This window comes from Bufo bufo, chromosome 1 (genome assembly GCF_905171765.1).
Source record: "Bufo bufo chromosome 1, aBufBuf1.1, whole genome shotgun sequence".
NCBI lineage: Eukaryota > Metazoa > Chordata > Amphibia > Anura > Bufonidae > Bufo > Bufo bufo.
The window spans coordinates 279,466,760-279,483,966 of NC_053389.1; the positions used below are offsets into that span (position 1 = coordinate 279,466,760).

The 17,207-nt window shown below is 45.2% G+C and overlaps 1 protein-coding gene across 2 annotated transcripts in view; it reads right to left on the reverse strand.

The window, feature by feature from the left end:
• Positions 1-17,207, reverse strand: part of ITK (IL2 inducible T cell kinase) — a 139,948-nt gene that overhangs the window by 61,924 nt on the left and 60,817 nt on the right. For both annotated transcript variants that reach the window (XM_040439984.1, XM_040439993.1), the window contains exons 8-9: positions 12,377-12,431; positions 843-922 (exon numbers count right to left, since the gene is read on the reverse strand). In XM_040439984.1, coding sequence (XP_040295918.1) covers positions 843-922; positions 12,377-12,431 — 135 coding nt within the window. The remainder of the gene's footprint in view (positions 1-842; positions 923-12,376; positions 12,432-17,207) is intronic.

The following is a 17,207-nucleotide window of genomic DNA, read 5'->3' on the forward strand; positions in this document are numbered from 1 at the left end:
TTTTTAGAGTGTTTTATTTATGCATTTTTGAGGCTATTTTGCCTATATCATGTGTTTTAAAACCTAAGGGATCATGCACATGAATGTATTTTCTTTCCGTGCCCGTTTCCGTTTTTTTTTGCGGACCATATGCGGAACCATTCATTTCAATGGGTTCGCAAAAAAACGGAAGTTACTCCGTGTGCATTCCATTTCCGTATGTCTGTATTTCTGTTCCGCAAAAAAATAGAACATGTCCTATTATTGTCCGCATTACGGACAAGGATAGTACTTTTCTATTAGCGGCCAGCTGTTCTGTTCCGCAAAATACGGAATGCACATGGAGATCATCTGTATTTTTTGCGGATCCGTTTTTTGAAGACCGTAAAATACATACGGTCATCTGCATGAGCCCTAACATTTTTAATGGTGTTCTTTGTATCCATTTTTTTTAAAAATAGGATAGTATGTATTGTACCCCCTGTAATGTCACTTCCTCTATAGAGCTGTATGGGGGAAAAAGCATTGTTAAAAAACGCTATTCAAACACACCATAACACCAACATACATTGCACATGCGTTTGAAGAAGCAAAAAAGCCCAATTGAGGTCTATGGGAGAAAAATGCTAAGCAATAAGGGCAAAAAACGCCAGACCCAGAGCTTGCTTTAACCCAAAAAACACACCTCAAGGGTAAAAAAAAGCTAATTTTTTTGCCTAAAAAGCGCAGCAAAAGATGCCAGCAAAAAAACTAAAAACAAAAAAAACTTCAAAAACTGGAAACTGCAAATACCAGAAGAAAACCTATGTGTGACACCAGCCAAACCTTTTCTCTGGTTAGAGTTTTATAAGCTTAGCAATTACCCTAAGGATTTGGTGAAGATGGATACACTGTACTTCCCTGGCTCTCTTGAATCCCGAACCATGAAAGCTCCTTCTTTGCCCTATTTGGATAAGAAAAAAAAAGCCACAATGAGAAAAATGTCTGCATATTAATACAAATCCCACTTATATCTACAGTACTAGACTCTATGGGCGGATAACTGTCCCTACAATAAAGATACGTTATTTCCATTAAAATGCATGCTAAAAATACTGCCGTTAAAATGCATCTCTAGTCAGATTAGTAATTATTCCCCGGATGTATCACTCAGACTGTGCCAAATACTTCTACAAAAGATCTGATTGAACACCAAAGAAAATCTAAATTTGCATTTAAAATGACAAGTATAAAGGAGGCCAAATAATTTCACTTCCCGTTAGCTTGCAATGGGATTTGCACTATCCGCTCCAGATGAAAAGATGTAGCAGAGTTTGATTTGTAATTTAGGATAAATAATCAACACTACAGATTTTGAGCTGGAACAGCCTGCTTACAAACTAACGCTAGTGTGAAAGTAGCCTTACTAATGTATTGTGATTGTCCATATTGCTTCCTTTGCTGGCTTGATTCATTTTTCCATCACATTATACACTGCTCGTTTCCATGGTTTTGACCACCCTGCAATCCATCAGCAGTGGCCGTGCTTACACACTATAGAAAAAAACACCAGCCTATGTGTGCCCCCAAAGTCCCAGCCACCATAGAGGCTGGCACTTTTTTCACCGCTGATGGATTGCAGGGTGGGCGTAACTATGGATACAATCAGTGTATAACGTGATGGAAAAATGAATCCAGCCAGCAAAGGCAGCAATATGGACAATCACAATACATTAGTAAGTGCCTTATACTAACTTTCTCTACATAATAAATGCCACTTGCTGAAGTGAGACAACCCCTTTAAGGCTTGGTTCACATTTGCATTAGAGGCTCCCCTAGGAGCCCCCATTGCAGATTTTGAAAAAAATCTAATAAATTAATAAATTCTCCTGGTAAACTAACTAGCACCATGATAGACGCCTGAAAGATGTAATGATAGTCAATGTGGCCTGTTGGTGCGATAGGCGTCCATCATGTGACAGATCTGTCACTGCCGTTATTTTAGTTTTTCTGTTCCTATAACAGAAGGAACACTGCAAATACAGTGTGAATAGTCTTTTATGAGTGGATAGTGGTGACTCAGCAGTGACATGCCACTTGGGAAAATGTGACGACAGAGGACAGTCATTGGCTGCAGCCGCATGATTGACCCCATCTGTGCAGTAGTTGACAGGAGCAGACTAGAAGTCCAGTGAAGACAGCCAAAGAGCCACGGAGCTGGAATGAAGTAGTGGCGAGCAGGTAGGTATAGGTCTCTTCAGAGGCATTGTTGAGTGGGGGGGGAATAAAAAAAATAAATCCTTGCCAACCTTAAAGGATTAAGGTGTGTGAAATGACCTTTGTGTGTAAAACAGTGTGTATGATCATAGCATCAAAGTTCTTGGATGTAATTTGAGTAGGGGGTACTTGGCTTATTAGGGTACGACCTCACTGCGTGGTCGAGAGCAGTTTGGTGCGTGGCCGTGTTGCGGTTGAGTACCACGTGGCCAATTACGCCTCAGCTGCCCCTTACTTAATTTTTTTTTTAATAGTATCTTTTTATTTATTAATTTAGCAAAAAGCATAACGAACACATCAAATACAGACAATCATCAATTGAGTCCAGTACAAATCAAATACATGGGATCAATCATAACAGTTCCTCATGACCCAAGTTCGGGACAGAAGAAAAAGATATCACTTTCAGGATGAACAGTACCCAAGATATCAATCCTAAGGAAGATTCAAAGTACTGCACACACGCACACACATTCACACACGCCTTCATTGGTCAGAACAGTCTTTCAGTCATCTATGGTACTAGAGTCTGGGCTCCAATCCAGGGGTCCCATATCTTCATGAAGCGATCAGGGGTCCCTCTTCTCTCATACACAAACTTGTATAATTCAAGATCAGCATTAACTAGATGTACCCATTGTTGCACAGTAGGATTCTTAGGAGGTTTCCAGTTGAGAAGGATAGTTTTCCTAGCATAGTATAAGAGTATTCTATACAGCTTCCTGCCAAATTTGGTTGGAACAATCTCGTTGGTTACTCCCAAAAGACTAGTGAGCTCAGTACAGACGTTAGGAAAGCCTAGTTTGTCATTAAGATATTTATGGATTTCTTCCCAGAAGCCATGAATAATCGGACACTGCCAAACCATGTGTATAAGACAACCGTTTTCATGTCCACATCTTGTGCAATGAGGATTCGGCAATTTACCCATTTTAAATAGTCTCACAGGAGTATAATAAATTCTATGAAGCCATTTAACTTGAATCAACTGATCCCTAGCACTTACCACTGTAGATCTCCATGTACAGCTAGATTCTTTAACATGAACATCTTCCAAACCTTCAATGTCCCTTTTCCACCTAACAAATGCCCTGTCCAGGGGGGAGTCCTGCAACGCCATCAACGACGCATACAGGGTCGACACTGGTTTGACCAACGGAACCCTCCTCATCGCTGCCTCAACTGTACCACACTCCAGTTTTAAAGGTTCTCTACCAAACTGAGCCTGACAGGCATGCCTGAGTTGAAGATATCTATACAAACAACGCTGGGGCAAATTAAATTCCTGTTTCAAACTATTAAAGGTTCTAAATAGGCCTTTATCATATAGTTGGGTAAGGTAGCGCACCCCCCTCTGAGGCCAAAATTCTAACTCCAGTAATGAGAACAGCTCCGGAAGCACTCTGTTTCTCCACAAAGGCAAATATGGCGACCAAGTAATATCATTCTCATCAGGGTTACATTTCTGACCCCATTTGACCCACATCTGTACTGCAGCAGCCATCGATTGGGTGTAGTGTACTGTAGACCTAGCCCCCCTCCTATATGCCAAGTGTCACTACCAGAGCTTTGGGACGTTCTCACAGCTCTGTTTCTCCACCCCTGTGATGATGTCACTACTAGAGCTGGGAGGAGTTCTCACTACTCTGTTTACTTTTGGTTTCTTTCACCACAGCTGTTTTTCATGTGTTTGATTTCCCTCTCTTTATATACCCCCTCCTCCTATGATAGGATGTGGATTATAGTTCTCACTTCAGTTGTAGCTCTTGCTTTAGTTTCTTCACTTGTAGCTATCAGTTCACTGGACCTGTGTTCTGATGCAGCTAGCACTCCGGATATTGCCAGCCTGTCCTTGGATCCGTCTTCTCTGCGGCTGCAACACCTCGCGCTAAGGTCCCTCGTTCACGGCCTTCAGGTTCCCTTCTCCCGTTACCCATTCCTTCACGTCCTTGGACACACCTGTCCATGGACTTTATCACGGATCTTCCTCGTTCCTCGGGGAAGTCGGTGATCCTGGTGGTGGTGGACCGTTTTAGCAAGATGGCTCATTTCGTACCTTTCCCTGGTTTACCCAATGCTAAAACGTTGGCGCAAGCTTTTGTCGACCATATTGTTAAATTGCACGGCATTCCCTCTGATATTGTTTCCGATAGAGGCACGCAGTTTGTGTCCAGGTTCTGGAAGGCTTTCTGTTCTCGCCTGGGGGTTCGGCTGTCCTTCTCTTCTGCTTTTCATCCGCAGTCGAATGGTCAGACTGAGCGCCTCAATCAGAATCTGGAGACATATTTGCGCTGTTTTGTGGCAGAGAACCAGGAGGATTGGTGTTCATTTCTCCCTCTTGCTGAGTTTGCTCTGAACAACCGTCGTCAGGAATCTTCTGATAAGTCACCATTCTTTGGTGCATATGGGTTCCATCCGCAGTTTGGGACATTCTCGGGAGGGGCTCTTTCTGGTTTACCTGAGGAGGAGAGATTTTCCTCGTCTTTGTCTACCATTTGGCAAAAGATTCAGAGTAATCTTAAAAAGATGAGTGAGAGGTATAGGCGTGTGGCTGATAAGAGACGTGTGTCTGGTCCGGACCTGAATGTGGGTGATCTGGTGTGGTTGTCTACTAGAAACATTAAGTTGAAGGTTCCCTCCTGGAAATTGGGTCCCAAGTTTATTGGGCCTTATAAAATCTTGTCAGTCATCAATCCTGTTGCCTTCCGTCTTGATCTTCCACGGGTTTGGAAGATACATAATGTATTTCACAGATCTCTCTTAAAACCATATGTCTAGCCCACGGTACCCTCCTCTTTGCCTCCTCCTCCGATTTTGGTTGATGGCAATCTGGAGTTTGAGGTTTCCAGAATTGTGGACTCTCGCATGGTCCGCGGTTCTCTTCAGTACCTCGTTCATTGGAAGGGTTATGGTCCTGAGGAGAGGATGTGGGTTCCGGTGTCGGACATTAAAGCCACTCGCCTCATCAGGGCATTTCATAGGGCTCATCCTGAGAAGGTGGGTCCTGGGTGTCCGGAGTCCGCCCGTAGAGGGGGGGGTACTGTCACTACCAGAGCTTTGGGACGTTCTCACAGCTCTGTTTCTCCACCCCTGTGATGATGTCACTACTAGAGCTGGGAGGAGTTCTCACTACTCTGTTTACTTTTGGTTTCTTTCACCACAGCTGTTTTTCATGTGTTTGATTTCCCTCTCTTTATATACCCCCTCCTCCTATGATAGGATGTGGATTATAGTTCTCACTTCAGTTGTAGCTCTTGCTTTAGTTTCTTCACTTGTAGCTATCAGTTCACTGGACCTGTGTTCTGCTGCAGCTAGCACTCCGGATATTGCCAGCCTGTCCTTGGATCCGTCTTCTCTGCGGCTGCAACACCTCCAGCTAAGTGTGCAGACATTGTTGTGTTCCTGTTTATTTTCTGACTGGATCTGAGGTGGCCACGGTTCCCTCCATATACTGAGTAGGGCACTGGTGGCCGTGCCCCTTCCACTATTGTAGGGGTTACAGGGGTCATTAGTCTTAGGCACGTGGGCATGCCTCGTTCCGCCATTTGGATCCGGGGATGTGCTTTAGCAGAATAGGGAGAGCGTTGAGGGTCGGACAGGGGTCACCCTTTATCCTCCCTATTTCTGGGTCCAGTCAGTAGCTCTGTACCGTGTATTTCTATTGTTGCTCACATACATCCGTGACACCAAGTTCGTAAGTGCCTCATAGGACCCCAATAAAGCTGCCTCCAACACTACCGCCGGGTTACCTGAGTCAGCCCGTACCCACCACGCCACATAGCTCAGCTGCACCGCTACATAGTACATGTACAGGTTTGGCAAGGCAAGACCCCCCCGCAGGTAAGACGCCTGGAGGGTGGATCTCGCTATTCTGGGAGAAGACTTATTCCATAGAAAGGGAGCGATTATCCTATCCAAAGTAGCAAAATGTCTCTTGGGGAGTAACACTGGGGCAGCCCTATATAAGTATAGCAATTTTGGGAGAAGAATCATTTTTACCACATTGATACGCCCAACCAGAGTTAAAGGAAGGTTTTCCCAAGCCTCTAGCTTTCGAGTAATGGATTGCATTGTAGGAGCAACATTCAAATCATAAAATTTTGCCACATCTCTATGAACAACAATCCCCAAATATGTAAATTGCTCCACAATCTCAAGCTTATTGTTCACCGAAATGCGAGCTGGGTCAACATCATCAACCAGACACAGACTAGACTTAGCCCAGTTCACACGGAGACCCGAGAAACCCCCAAATTGATCAACAACACCTAAAAGGGTATCCAAGGATTTCCCTGAATCTGCTAGGTAAACCAGCATGTCATCAGCATATAATGAAAGCTTTTCTGATATTCCAGCTATTTCCCAACCTTCTATACCTGAGTTAGAGGATATGAGTATCGACAAAGGTTCCATGATTAATGCAAATAACAGGGGGGAGAGAGGGCAGCCCTGTCTAGTGCCTCTACCCAAGGGGAAGGAGTCCGATGTGTACCCATTCACCCTGACTCTCGCCGAAGGGGATCTATAAAGCATTTGTAACCAGCACAAAAAATTCTCCGGAAAGCCCATTTGAGTCAGCACTGCCGACATAAACTCCCATTCTACTGAATCAAATGCTTTTTCATTGTCTAAGGATGCAAGAGCCCTCATACCTCTGTTATCATGTTTGACCTGAAGATAAGTGAACAATCGCCTTAAATTAATATCTGTGGTTTTCCCTGGCATAAAACCCGATTGATCTACCCCAACCAAGGAGAGAATTACCCCCCGCAATCTTAACGCCAGTACCTTCGCAAAGATTTTGACGTCAAGATTCAGAAGTGAGATAGGTCGATAAGAGCTACACTGGTCAGATGGCTTCCCCGACTTGTGAATCACTACTATCGTTGCCTCCAGAAAGGACGGTGGCAACGAACCACTTTCCAGTGCATAACTCAACAGCTTCCCAAATCTACTAACCAGGTCTTTAGAAAATCGCTTATACCATTCAGCAGGAAATCCATCGGGTCCCGGGGTTTTCTTGGTTGCTAAGGAACTAATGGCCGTTTCAATCTCCAGGTCAGATATGTCTGCCTCCAGGGCTCCCCTGTCATCTCTGTCCAAAGAAGGGATATTAATACCTGCTAAGAAATTGACAATTTCCTCCGAAGTACACGTGATCTTGGGGGCATACAATGTCTCTTAATAGGAGGCAAACTGTCGGCAGACATCTCTCAATAAGAGCCCCTGATCATTCAGAATTCCCGCCACCACCGTTTGTTGAGTCTCAGATCTAGTCAAGTACGCCAAGGCCCTGCCACACTTATCACCATCTGAAAAAATAGTTTGCCTCTGATTTAAAAGTTTCTTCTTAGTATATTCAGTTAAATGCAAAGTAAACCTACGCTGCGCCTCAAGCCACAGAGTCTGTTTCTCAGGGCACGGATCTAGTATATATAACCTCTCCTTATCAGCTAGTTCCGTCTCTAGTTTTATCCGTTTGATATTCAGTTCCTTTCTATGAGTTGCAATAGCAGCAATCAATGCCCCCCTCATTACTGACTTGAAAGCATCCCATTCTACCAGGGAATTCGTAGACCCTTCATTTTCTGCCCAGTAATTCCCCATTGCATCTAGACTCTCGCTCACCACAGGTAATACCTCGAGCCACATAGGGTTTAACCGCCACTGCTTATCAGTCGAAGCCAGCGGCTGTGACAGTATCAGAAGGAGGGGGGCATGGTCTGAAACTCCTCTCGGTAAATAATCACTGGACTTGATATAGGGGGATAAATCTCTGCTGACAAAGGCCATATCTATACGAGAGAGTGAGCCAGTAGAAGCTGAATAGCAAGAGAATTGTGCATCTGTGGGGTGGAAATAGCGCCACGTCTCTACTAAATCATAAGTATTAGCCCAATGTGATAGGACATTGTTGTGTGAGGCCTGGGGAACCCTTCTGTCCCGTATAGGATCTAAAGTGGCATTATAGTCACCCATAATAATATAAGGCATTGCTGGAAATCCTGCTATTTTAGCTGTAATTAAGTCTAGGACCTCTCTGCAGAATGGCGGAGGAATATATAATCCCACAAATAGGTACTGCAGGCCTCTGACACAAGCATGTAAAATCACATACCTACCATAAGGGTCCAGCTGTACAGACAGTATTTGAAACGGAAGACTTTTAGCAATTAAAATAGACACGTCTCTAGCGTGATTTGAGTAAACCGCATGATATGTGGGGCCTATCCATGGGCGCCGCAAAGCTAGTACTTTCTGGCCCTGCAGGTGCGGTTCTTGCAATAACATTATGTCAGGGTTATACCTCTTCAGATATTTGAACACTAAAGACCGTTTAATCTTATCATTCAGACCCCGAACATTCCACGAAAGTAGCTTAATTACCGCCATTTATTCTTCCAAAGATAACATCTCCATAATCGCCGACCAATGAAGGCACATTCACGCACACATACAATCCACATCAAAGAACCCCTCAACAGAGAAACCCTCTCCAACCCACCCATTTCCAACCTCCCTAACCCACCCTGCCCAAACCTTCCTAACATGGTTGAGCCTGACACCCCAAACTAGCAACTCCTGGGTACAGTAACCTACCCTAACTCATAAGAACATATATACCATATAAGTACGTTGGTGATAGGAAGCAAGTATACAGGGAGTGCAGAATTATTAGGCAAGTTGTATTTTTGAGGATTAATTTTATTATTGAACAACAACCATGTTCTCAATGAACCCAAAAAACTCATTAATATCAAAGCTGAATATTTTTGGAAGTTGTTTTTAGTTTGTTTTTAGTTTTAGCTATTTTAGGGGGATATCTGTGTGTGCAGGTGACTATTACTGTGCATAATTATTAGGCAACTTAACAAAAAACAAATATATACCCATTTCAATTATTTATTTTTACCAGTGAAACCAATATAACATCTCAACATTCACAAATATACATTTCTGACATTCAAAAACAAAACAAAAACAAATCAGTGACCAATATAGCCACCTTTCTTTGCAAGGACACTCAAAAGCCTGCCATCCATGGATTCTGTCAGTGTTTTGATCTGTTCACCATCAACATTGCGTGCAGCAGCAACCACAGCCTCCCAGACACTGTTCAGAGAGGTGTACTGTTTTCCCTCCTTGTAAATCTCACATTTGATGATGGACCACAGGTTCTCAATGGGGTTCAGATCAGGTGAACAAGGAGGCCATGTCATTAGATTTTCTTCTTTTATACCCTTTCTTGCCAGCCACGCTGTGGAGTACTTGGACGTGTGTGATGGAGCATTGTCCTGCATGAAAATCATGTTTTTCTTGAAGGATGCAGACTTCTTCCTGTACCACTGCTTGAAGAAGGTGTCTTCCAGAAACTGGCAGTAGGACTGGGAGTTGAGCTTGACTCCATCCTCAACCCGAAAAGGCCCCACAAGCTCATCTTTGATGATACCAGCCCAAACCAGTACTCCACCTCCACCTTGCTGGCGTCTGAGTCGGACTGGAGCTCTCTGCCCTTTACCAATCCAGCCACGGGCCCATCCATCTGGCCCATCAAGACTCACTCTCATTTCATCAGTCCATAAAACCTTAGAAAAATCAGTCTTGAGATATTTCTTGGCCCAGTCTTGACGTTTCAGCTTGTGTCTTGTTCAGTGGTGGTCGTCTTTCAGCCTTTCTTACCTTGGCCATATCTCTGAGTATTGCACACCTTGTGCTTTTGGGCACTCCAGTGATGTTGCAGCTCTGAAATATGGCCAAACTGGTGGCAAGTGGCATCTTGGCAGCTGCACGCTTGACTTTTCTCAGTTCATGGGCAGTTATTTTGCGCCTTGGTTTTTCCACACGCTTCTTGCGACCCTGTTGACTATTTTGAATGAAACGCTTGATTGTTCGATGATCACGCTTCAGAAGCTTTGCAATTTTAAGAGTGCTGCATCCCTCTGCAAGATATCTCACTATTTTTGACTTTTCTGAGCCTGTCAAGTCCTTCTTTTGACCCATTTTGCCAAAGGAAAGGAAGTTGCCTAATAATTATGCACACCTAATATAGGGTGTTGATGTCATTAGACCACACCCCTTCTCATTACTGAGATGCACATCACCTAATATGCTTAATTGGTAGTAGGCTTTCGAGCCTATACAGCTTGGAGTAAGACAACATGCATAAAGAGGATGAAGTGGTCAAAATACTCATTTGCCTAATAATTCTGCACGCAGTGTATACGTCTACCCACAACAGTGCATAGTGATACAGGGTGTTGCCACCCAGCATACCAATATGGGGATAAACATCTGATCAATAGTCAAAGTCACCATCTTGCACCCTCAAGCGAGAAGGGTAGATCATGGCATATTTCACATTTTTGTCCCTTAGCCGCGCTCGGACTTCAGTAAACTGCTTCCTTTTCTTCTGGACCTCTGCGGTAAAGTCCGGGTAAAAGGACAAACGGACATTCTCATAGCTGACATTCCCCTTCTGTAGAGCAGCTAGCAAAATAGCGTCTCTGTCCCTGTAGTTCAGGATCTTCATGATGAAAGGTCTAGCAGGGGATCCCGGCGGTAAGGGCCTGGTTGGAATCCGATGTGCCCTTTCTATAACAAAGCAACTGGAAAGTGAGATGGGATGTAACACTTCTTTTATGAGCTGTTCCGCAAAAATTTCTGGGGTAGACCCTTCTGCTCGCTCCGGTAAGCCCAGGATACGGACGTTGTTACGTCGATTGCGGTTCTCAGCGTCCTCCGCCCTGGCTTGCAGCATCTGTACCTGTTGCAGCAGCTGCCTGGTGTCATTTCCAGCTGCTCTGGATGCATCTTCCACATCACTCACTCTTTGCTCCACTGCAGATGTTCTTTCACGTATTTTGTCAAAATCGTGTCGCAAACAGCTAAGGTCACACTGTAAATGGTCTATCTTTGATGTAAGAGCAGCTTGACAGGCAGCTATAGCTTTCATAATTTGAGAGGCTTCAGCAGAGGACCAGGGACAGGAGACCCCTCACTTTCCTGTTCAGTTTGACTCATGGCGTCCATGAATCGTTTAACAGATGATGGAGCCACAGAAGAAGTTTTGCGGCCCATAGAAATAGTCCACAGACACTTTAAAGATCTGCTGGGGTTTGTCACTCATGCAGCAAAACAAGATAAGGCTTTGTTAAATTCAGCAAGTCCTGCCACACAGCCAAGTAAACTGCCAGATATCTTTACATTCCTCAGGGGGGAGGGGGATAAGTACACCAGCACCACCACTAAACTTTCATATAAACTGCGGTGAACTCTGCAGCTTTCATACATAAGGGCTCCCAAGAGGATTACCACTGCAGGACTTCAGGATAATAGGGGAAGTAGGGAGATACAGAGCGTTTCGCAGATCCACTCCGTTTGCTGGGGCAGAGAGGAGCGCCGCTGCACATACACTTAACGGCAAGATGGCGCCCACCGCGCGGCTTCTTCCCGCCTCGGTCGCCGGGCTCAAGACTCCAGCAGGTATCGGCAGCAGTCCAAGGTAAGTTGTTAGCAACTTTCAGCAAGCCGTACCTGTGCTGTGTACCTTGCGGCGGATCGTGCCCCGACCTCACTCCACACTCTCCTCAGTTTGCGTCCCTCCGCTCCTCTCCCTCAATCCGTCGGCATCCACAGCGCCACAGCCAAAACTCAGTAATCCAGCACCGGGCAGAGTGTTCCCAAGTATGAAGGGATCCAACATATGAATAATGAGCTCAAGAAACCCCGATTATGCCAGGTGTATAAAGGATATTTCACAGGATTTTGTAGGAGCACTGCAATCCTGCTTCCTCACTCCATGCTGGCTCGGCCACGCCCATCCCCTTACTTAATTAATGAAGACTGCACTGTATAGCCCGTCTGCATGGCAGCGCGGTATTGAACGTGCCATTTGGCCATTAACAATGCACACTGGCTATACAGTGCGGTCTTCATTAGTTAAGTAAGAGGCAGCTGTGGCACAATTGGTCACGTGGTACTTGACCGAAACACGCCCACGCCCCGAACGGCTCAAGACTGCGCTGTGTGGTCGTACCCTAAACATTGAGAAGCTCTGCTCTAGGGAATAATGACCTTGTGAAGAACAGCTCCCCCCCTAAATTCACATTTATCTATAGACAATTCAGGTATAGATACCAACCTTATCAATGAGAAGCTTTTCAGCCTGGTTTCTGCTAATGTTCCTGTTGTACCACCTAAAGACATCAAATATACATGTTAACCTACCAAGTGCATAAGTAACAGTGGAAGGAAGTAGGACTGTGGGGTCAGACTACACAGAGATGCATAGGAGCTGCAGACACTAAATAAAGGTTTTCATTTTTGAAAATTTTAGATGCACTGAAAGAATTTTAGAAAATGATTGCGGACATGGCCTTTAATTGAGGTTAAATATAAGAAACCCCACTGACTGCCTTAATAGGATATTTAAAAATGAGTTTTCCAAATTAGACAATCCCTTTAAGCTATGAGTACAGGAATGACTTTTAGTGTATGTTCCTCATTTATCAACAGAAAGTTTCAGTTATGTAGAAAAAGGTTACAGGAACTGAAAGGAGCGGCAGTGAACCACCGTCCTTTCTTGAGAGTTGATCCAATTATTGGTGTGAAAAAGCGGAAATAATTGTAGAATTAATCTTTAAATGTACTGATCCCCTAGGGGACAAAGGGTGTAAAACTTAACATTTAATACATATATATATAAAAGTAAACAATAAGACAGCCCGGGTGGTCCTGGACAAACAAACACTGAATGGTAACAGTATAAGATGGTATATAAAAGGAACGCTCTCACCCATCAGAAGCTGTAGAAGTTGATTATCGAGTCACTTTCAATAAGGCGGGCTTCCATGCAGTGGACTGAGATACCATTCAGAGATGGTGCCAACGATTGACCTATGCGTGGATAGGAGTCGGGAGCAGAAAGTCCCTAAATCACCCTGACAAGGGGCAGGGACTAAATCGCCCTACCTATCTATACGAGGTACTTGCCCCGCAAGGGGCGACCCCGTCCGGTTACCTTTCCCTAATCCCGGGCGGTATCCCTAGTACACCCTACTGGAGGTAAACGCATGACGTGTCACGTTTCGTTCCACATGAACTCATCAGGGGAGATGTACATAAATGATGGCAAGCAAAAGGAAAGACTTTAATTAGAGAGAGGGGTAAATATAAACACAAAGTTTGGCAGTGGTTGGAGCTTACATAAAAAAGGGAAAAGAGAAACTCCTAAAGGGGGGCCAGGCCAGTGGGACCAAGGCCACCCAAAAAACCACAAGTAGCCTGTACGCAGGCACACCAGTGGGTGAAGCCTGCTTGAGTCCAGGTGCGACCCAGTGTATAGTATCAAAATAAACGGCTGTCAGCAAGGAGTGCCTACCTGTCAGCGCTTTTTAAATGCAGAAAACAGCGCGCTGATATTCCCGGACCGCCCTACTTCCGGTCATGTGGTGCCAGGTGGAGGAAGTCACACGACCGGTAAAACGCAAGAAAGAGGAGCGGCGCACCGCGGCGACGCGCCCCACCGGCAAGGAACACAGCGCATAGAGATGCCGCAGATCACGTCGCCAAGGTCACGTGATGGGACCCAGCCGGCCGTGGAACGCAGCGGCGCAGGACGACGTGCCCCAGCATAGGCGTCCCATAGCAGGGGCGGTTACGTATACAATCAGGAGGCGGGCTGTATGCATAGCAGCCTAGATGCCTCAGGCTATTGAGCCGGGCATCAAAGGTTGCAATGGAGACTCATAGTAATCAGAGCCTCTGGTAACTACAACAGAACTGTTAATACAAAGCTTAAGATGGCTAGCCAATGAGCCACCGGCCTTGACTATGCAGGAACTGGCTGGATGTTGAATCAGAGGACCAAGAGAGAAATAAAGGGAGGATAAAGAAAGTAGAATTCATGGTAAAGACATATTTTTCAAATGAAGCAGCTAAAGTTAAGCTGCTCATTCAAACCCAATGGGGCCATGGTTTTAAGATAATAAATCCAACGAGTCTCACGTTGGAGAATAGCACGGTCCCAGTCCCCCCCATGCCGTGGGGAAGAGACTCGGTCTATGCCCATAACTGATACACGAGCTTTGCCATTATGGTGACTGTGAATATGATTGGCCACTGGTGTGTCTTTGGCCTTGGAAATGTCATTTAAGTGTTCACCAATTCTTCTGCGGAACTCGTGGATGGTCTTACCCACATATTCCCTGCCACATTCACAAGTCAGTATATATATCACCCCGCGAGTTCGGCAGTTGTTGTAGTGATGGATGGAATATTCTTTACCCGTGATGTTACTGCGGTACATTTTCCCGGTCTGCAAGTGGGTGCAAGCGATGCAGCCGCTGCACCTGTAACACCCCTTGACATTTGCTCTTAACCACGAAGAGCCAGAATGGGAAGGGGGTATAAATTCACTAGAAACCAATCTGTCGCAGAGGCTGCGACCACGACGATAGGTAAGGTGTGGATACTCGCCCACAACCTCTCTCAGGTCAGGGTCCATCAGAAGAGTACCCCAGTTTTTTCGAATGACTTCTCGAATATCACATGCCGCCCTATCGTATGTAGTGATTAGGCGGATTAGCCTCGGGGTCTGTACCTGATGGGATTTGGGAGTTAGGAGACTAGTTCTATTTTCCTGTAGTGCTGACCTAAAGGCTCCCCTCAAAACCCTATCTGGGTACCCTCGCTGGCAAAACCTAACTGGTAGGTCATCAGCCTGCCTGATAAACTTGCGTTTAGTGGAGCAATTCCTCCTAAGACGGAGGTATTGCCCCTTGGGAATCCCTCTCTTAAGCGGGAGAGGATGACTACTCTCCCACCTAAGCAAGGTATTAGTGGATGTAGGTTTTCTATATACAGACGTATCAAGCTCACCACCATTTGTTTTAGAGATAAGAACATCAAGGAAAGGCAACCGTTTACTGTCTGCCTCACAGGTGAAACGTAACCCAATGTTGTTGTCATTAAGCATCTCCACCAAGGAACAGAATGAAACCTCACTACCATTCCATATGATGAAGATGTCGTCAATATACTGTGCCCACAGTCCCACTTGGTCCATAGATGCGGACCGTTCCTATGTGAAGACCAGGGTCTCTTCCCACCAGCCCAGGAACAATTTAGCATATGATGGGGCAAAAGAACTCCCCATCGCTGTGCCCCTGAGCTGGTGGTAGACCCTGCCATTAAAGGAAAACACATTTCGTGTCAGCGTGAATTCATGTAGGGAGAGGACAAATAGACTGTGGGCGCGGTACTGACATCCGTGGGTACTCAAAAAATGTTCCACTGCTTTAATACCTAGGGAGTGGGGAATGCTGGAATATAGCGCCTCAACGTCAATACTTGCTAACAAACTGCCCTCCTCAATATGGATCCCTTCCAGCTGTTTTAACAGATCCATAGTGTCATGGGTATAGGAGGGAAGTGCAGTCACATAAGGGGCCAAAACTTGGTCAACATAAATCCCCACATTTTGACAGAGGTTCCCCACCCCCGACACAATGGGTCGCCCTTTAAGTGGATGCGTCCCCTTGTGTAGCTTGGGGAGACAATAAAACGTTGCCATGCGGGGATAAGCAGGTAGCAAGAATCTATACTCGTCATCAGTGATGATTTGTGACGACCTGGCCTCGTCCAAAATTGCTTTAAGTTCCACTCTGAGGGGTCACGAGCTAATACTTCACACGTGGAAGAGTCCTGTAATAAAGGTAGGCACTCCTTGCTGACAGCCGTTTATTTTGATACTATACACTGGGTCGCACCTGGACTCAAGCAGGCTTCACTCACTGGTGTGCCTGCGTACAGGCTACTTGTGTTTTTTTGGCTGGCCTTGGTCCCACTGGCCTGGCCCCCTTTTAGGAGTTTCTCTTTTCCCTTTTTTATGTAAGCTCCAACCACTGCCAAACTTTGTGTTTATATTTACCCCTCTCTCTAATGCAAGCCTTTCCTTTTGCTTGCCATCATTTATGTACATCTCCCCTGATGAGTTCATTTGGAACGAAACAAGACACATCGGGAGTTTACCTCCAGTAGGGTGTACTAGGGATACCGCCCGGGATTAGGGAAAGGTATCCGGACGGGGTCGCCCCTTGCGGGGCAAGTACCTCGTATAGATAGGTAGGGCGATTTAGTCCCTGCCCCTTGTCAGGGTGATTTAGGGACTTTCTGCTCCCAACTCCTATCCACGCCGAGGTCAATCGTTGGCACCATCTCTGAATGGTATCTCAGTCCACTGCATGGAAGCCCGCCTTATTGAAAGTGACTCGATAATCAACTTCTACAGCTTCTGATGGGTGAGAGCGTTCCTTTTATATACCATCTTATACTGTTACCATTCAGTGTTTGTCTGTCCAGGCCAACCCGGGCTGTCTTATTGTTTGTTTGTTTTTGAGGGTCTCACCCTGGCTAGCGCTTCTTACTTTTATATATATTTATTAAATGTTAAGTTTTACCCCCTTTGTCCCCTAGGGGATCAGTACATTTTGCCATTTCACTTTGGGAGTAATTGGTCAAGCTAATCATTGTATGCTTGGCCCCTCAGTTTGTGGTTTAGAATGAATCTTTGATACATACAGAGGATCTTTTATAGAAAAGTAGTCCAAATAATACATCATCAGAAATGTTAGATTTTGACATTTGGCAAGTGAAGATAAGCTACATGTACCTCCATATATTAATTTTCTTCTTTAGGCAAGCAGAACTATTGCGCAGCCATACAGACGGAAATGATAGCCCAGTTACAAATAACCGAGCGTAGGGCATTACATGTCCTGTTCTTGTCCGTTTTAGGCATTGTTACAATGGATCCGCAAAAAAAAAAAACGGATGGCATACGGATGTCATCCGTTTTTTTTTGCGGATCCGCAATTTGCAGACCGCAAAACACATACGGTCATGTGCATGTAGCCTTATACTGAGCATTCCACCAAATACTATCTCTCCACACCCTGCCATGGACATGCACG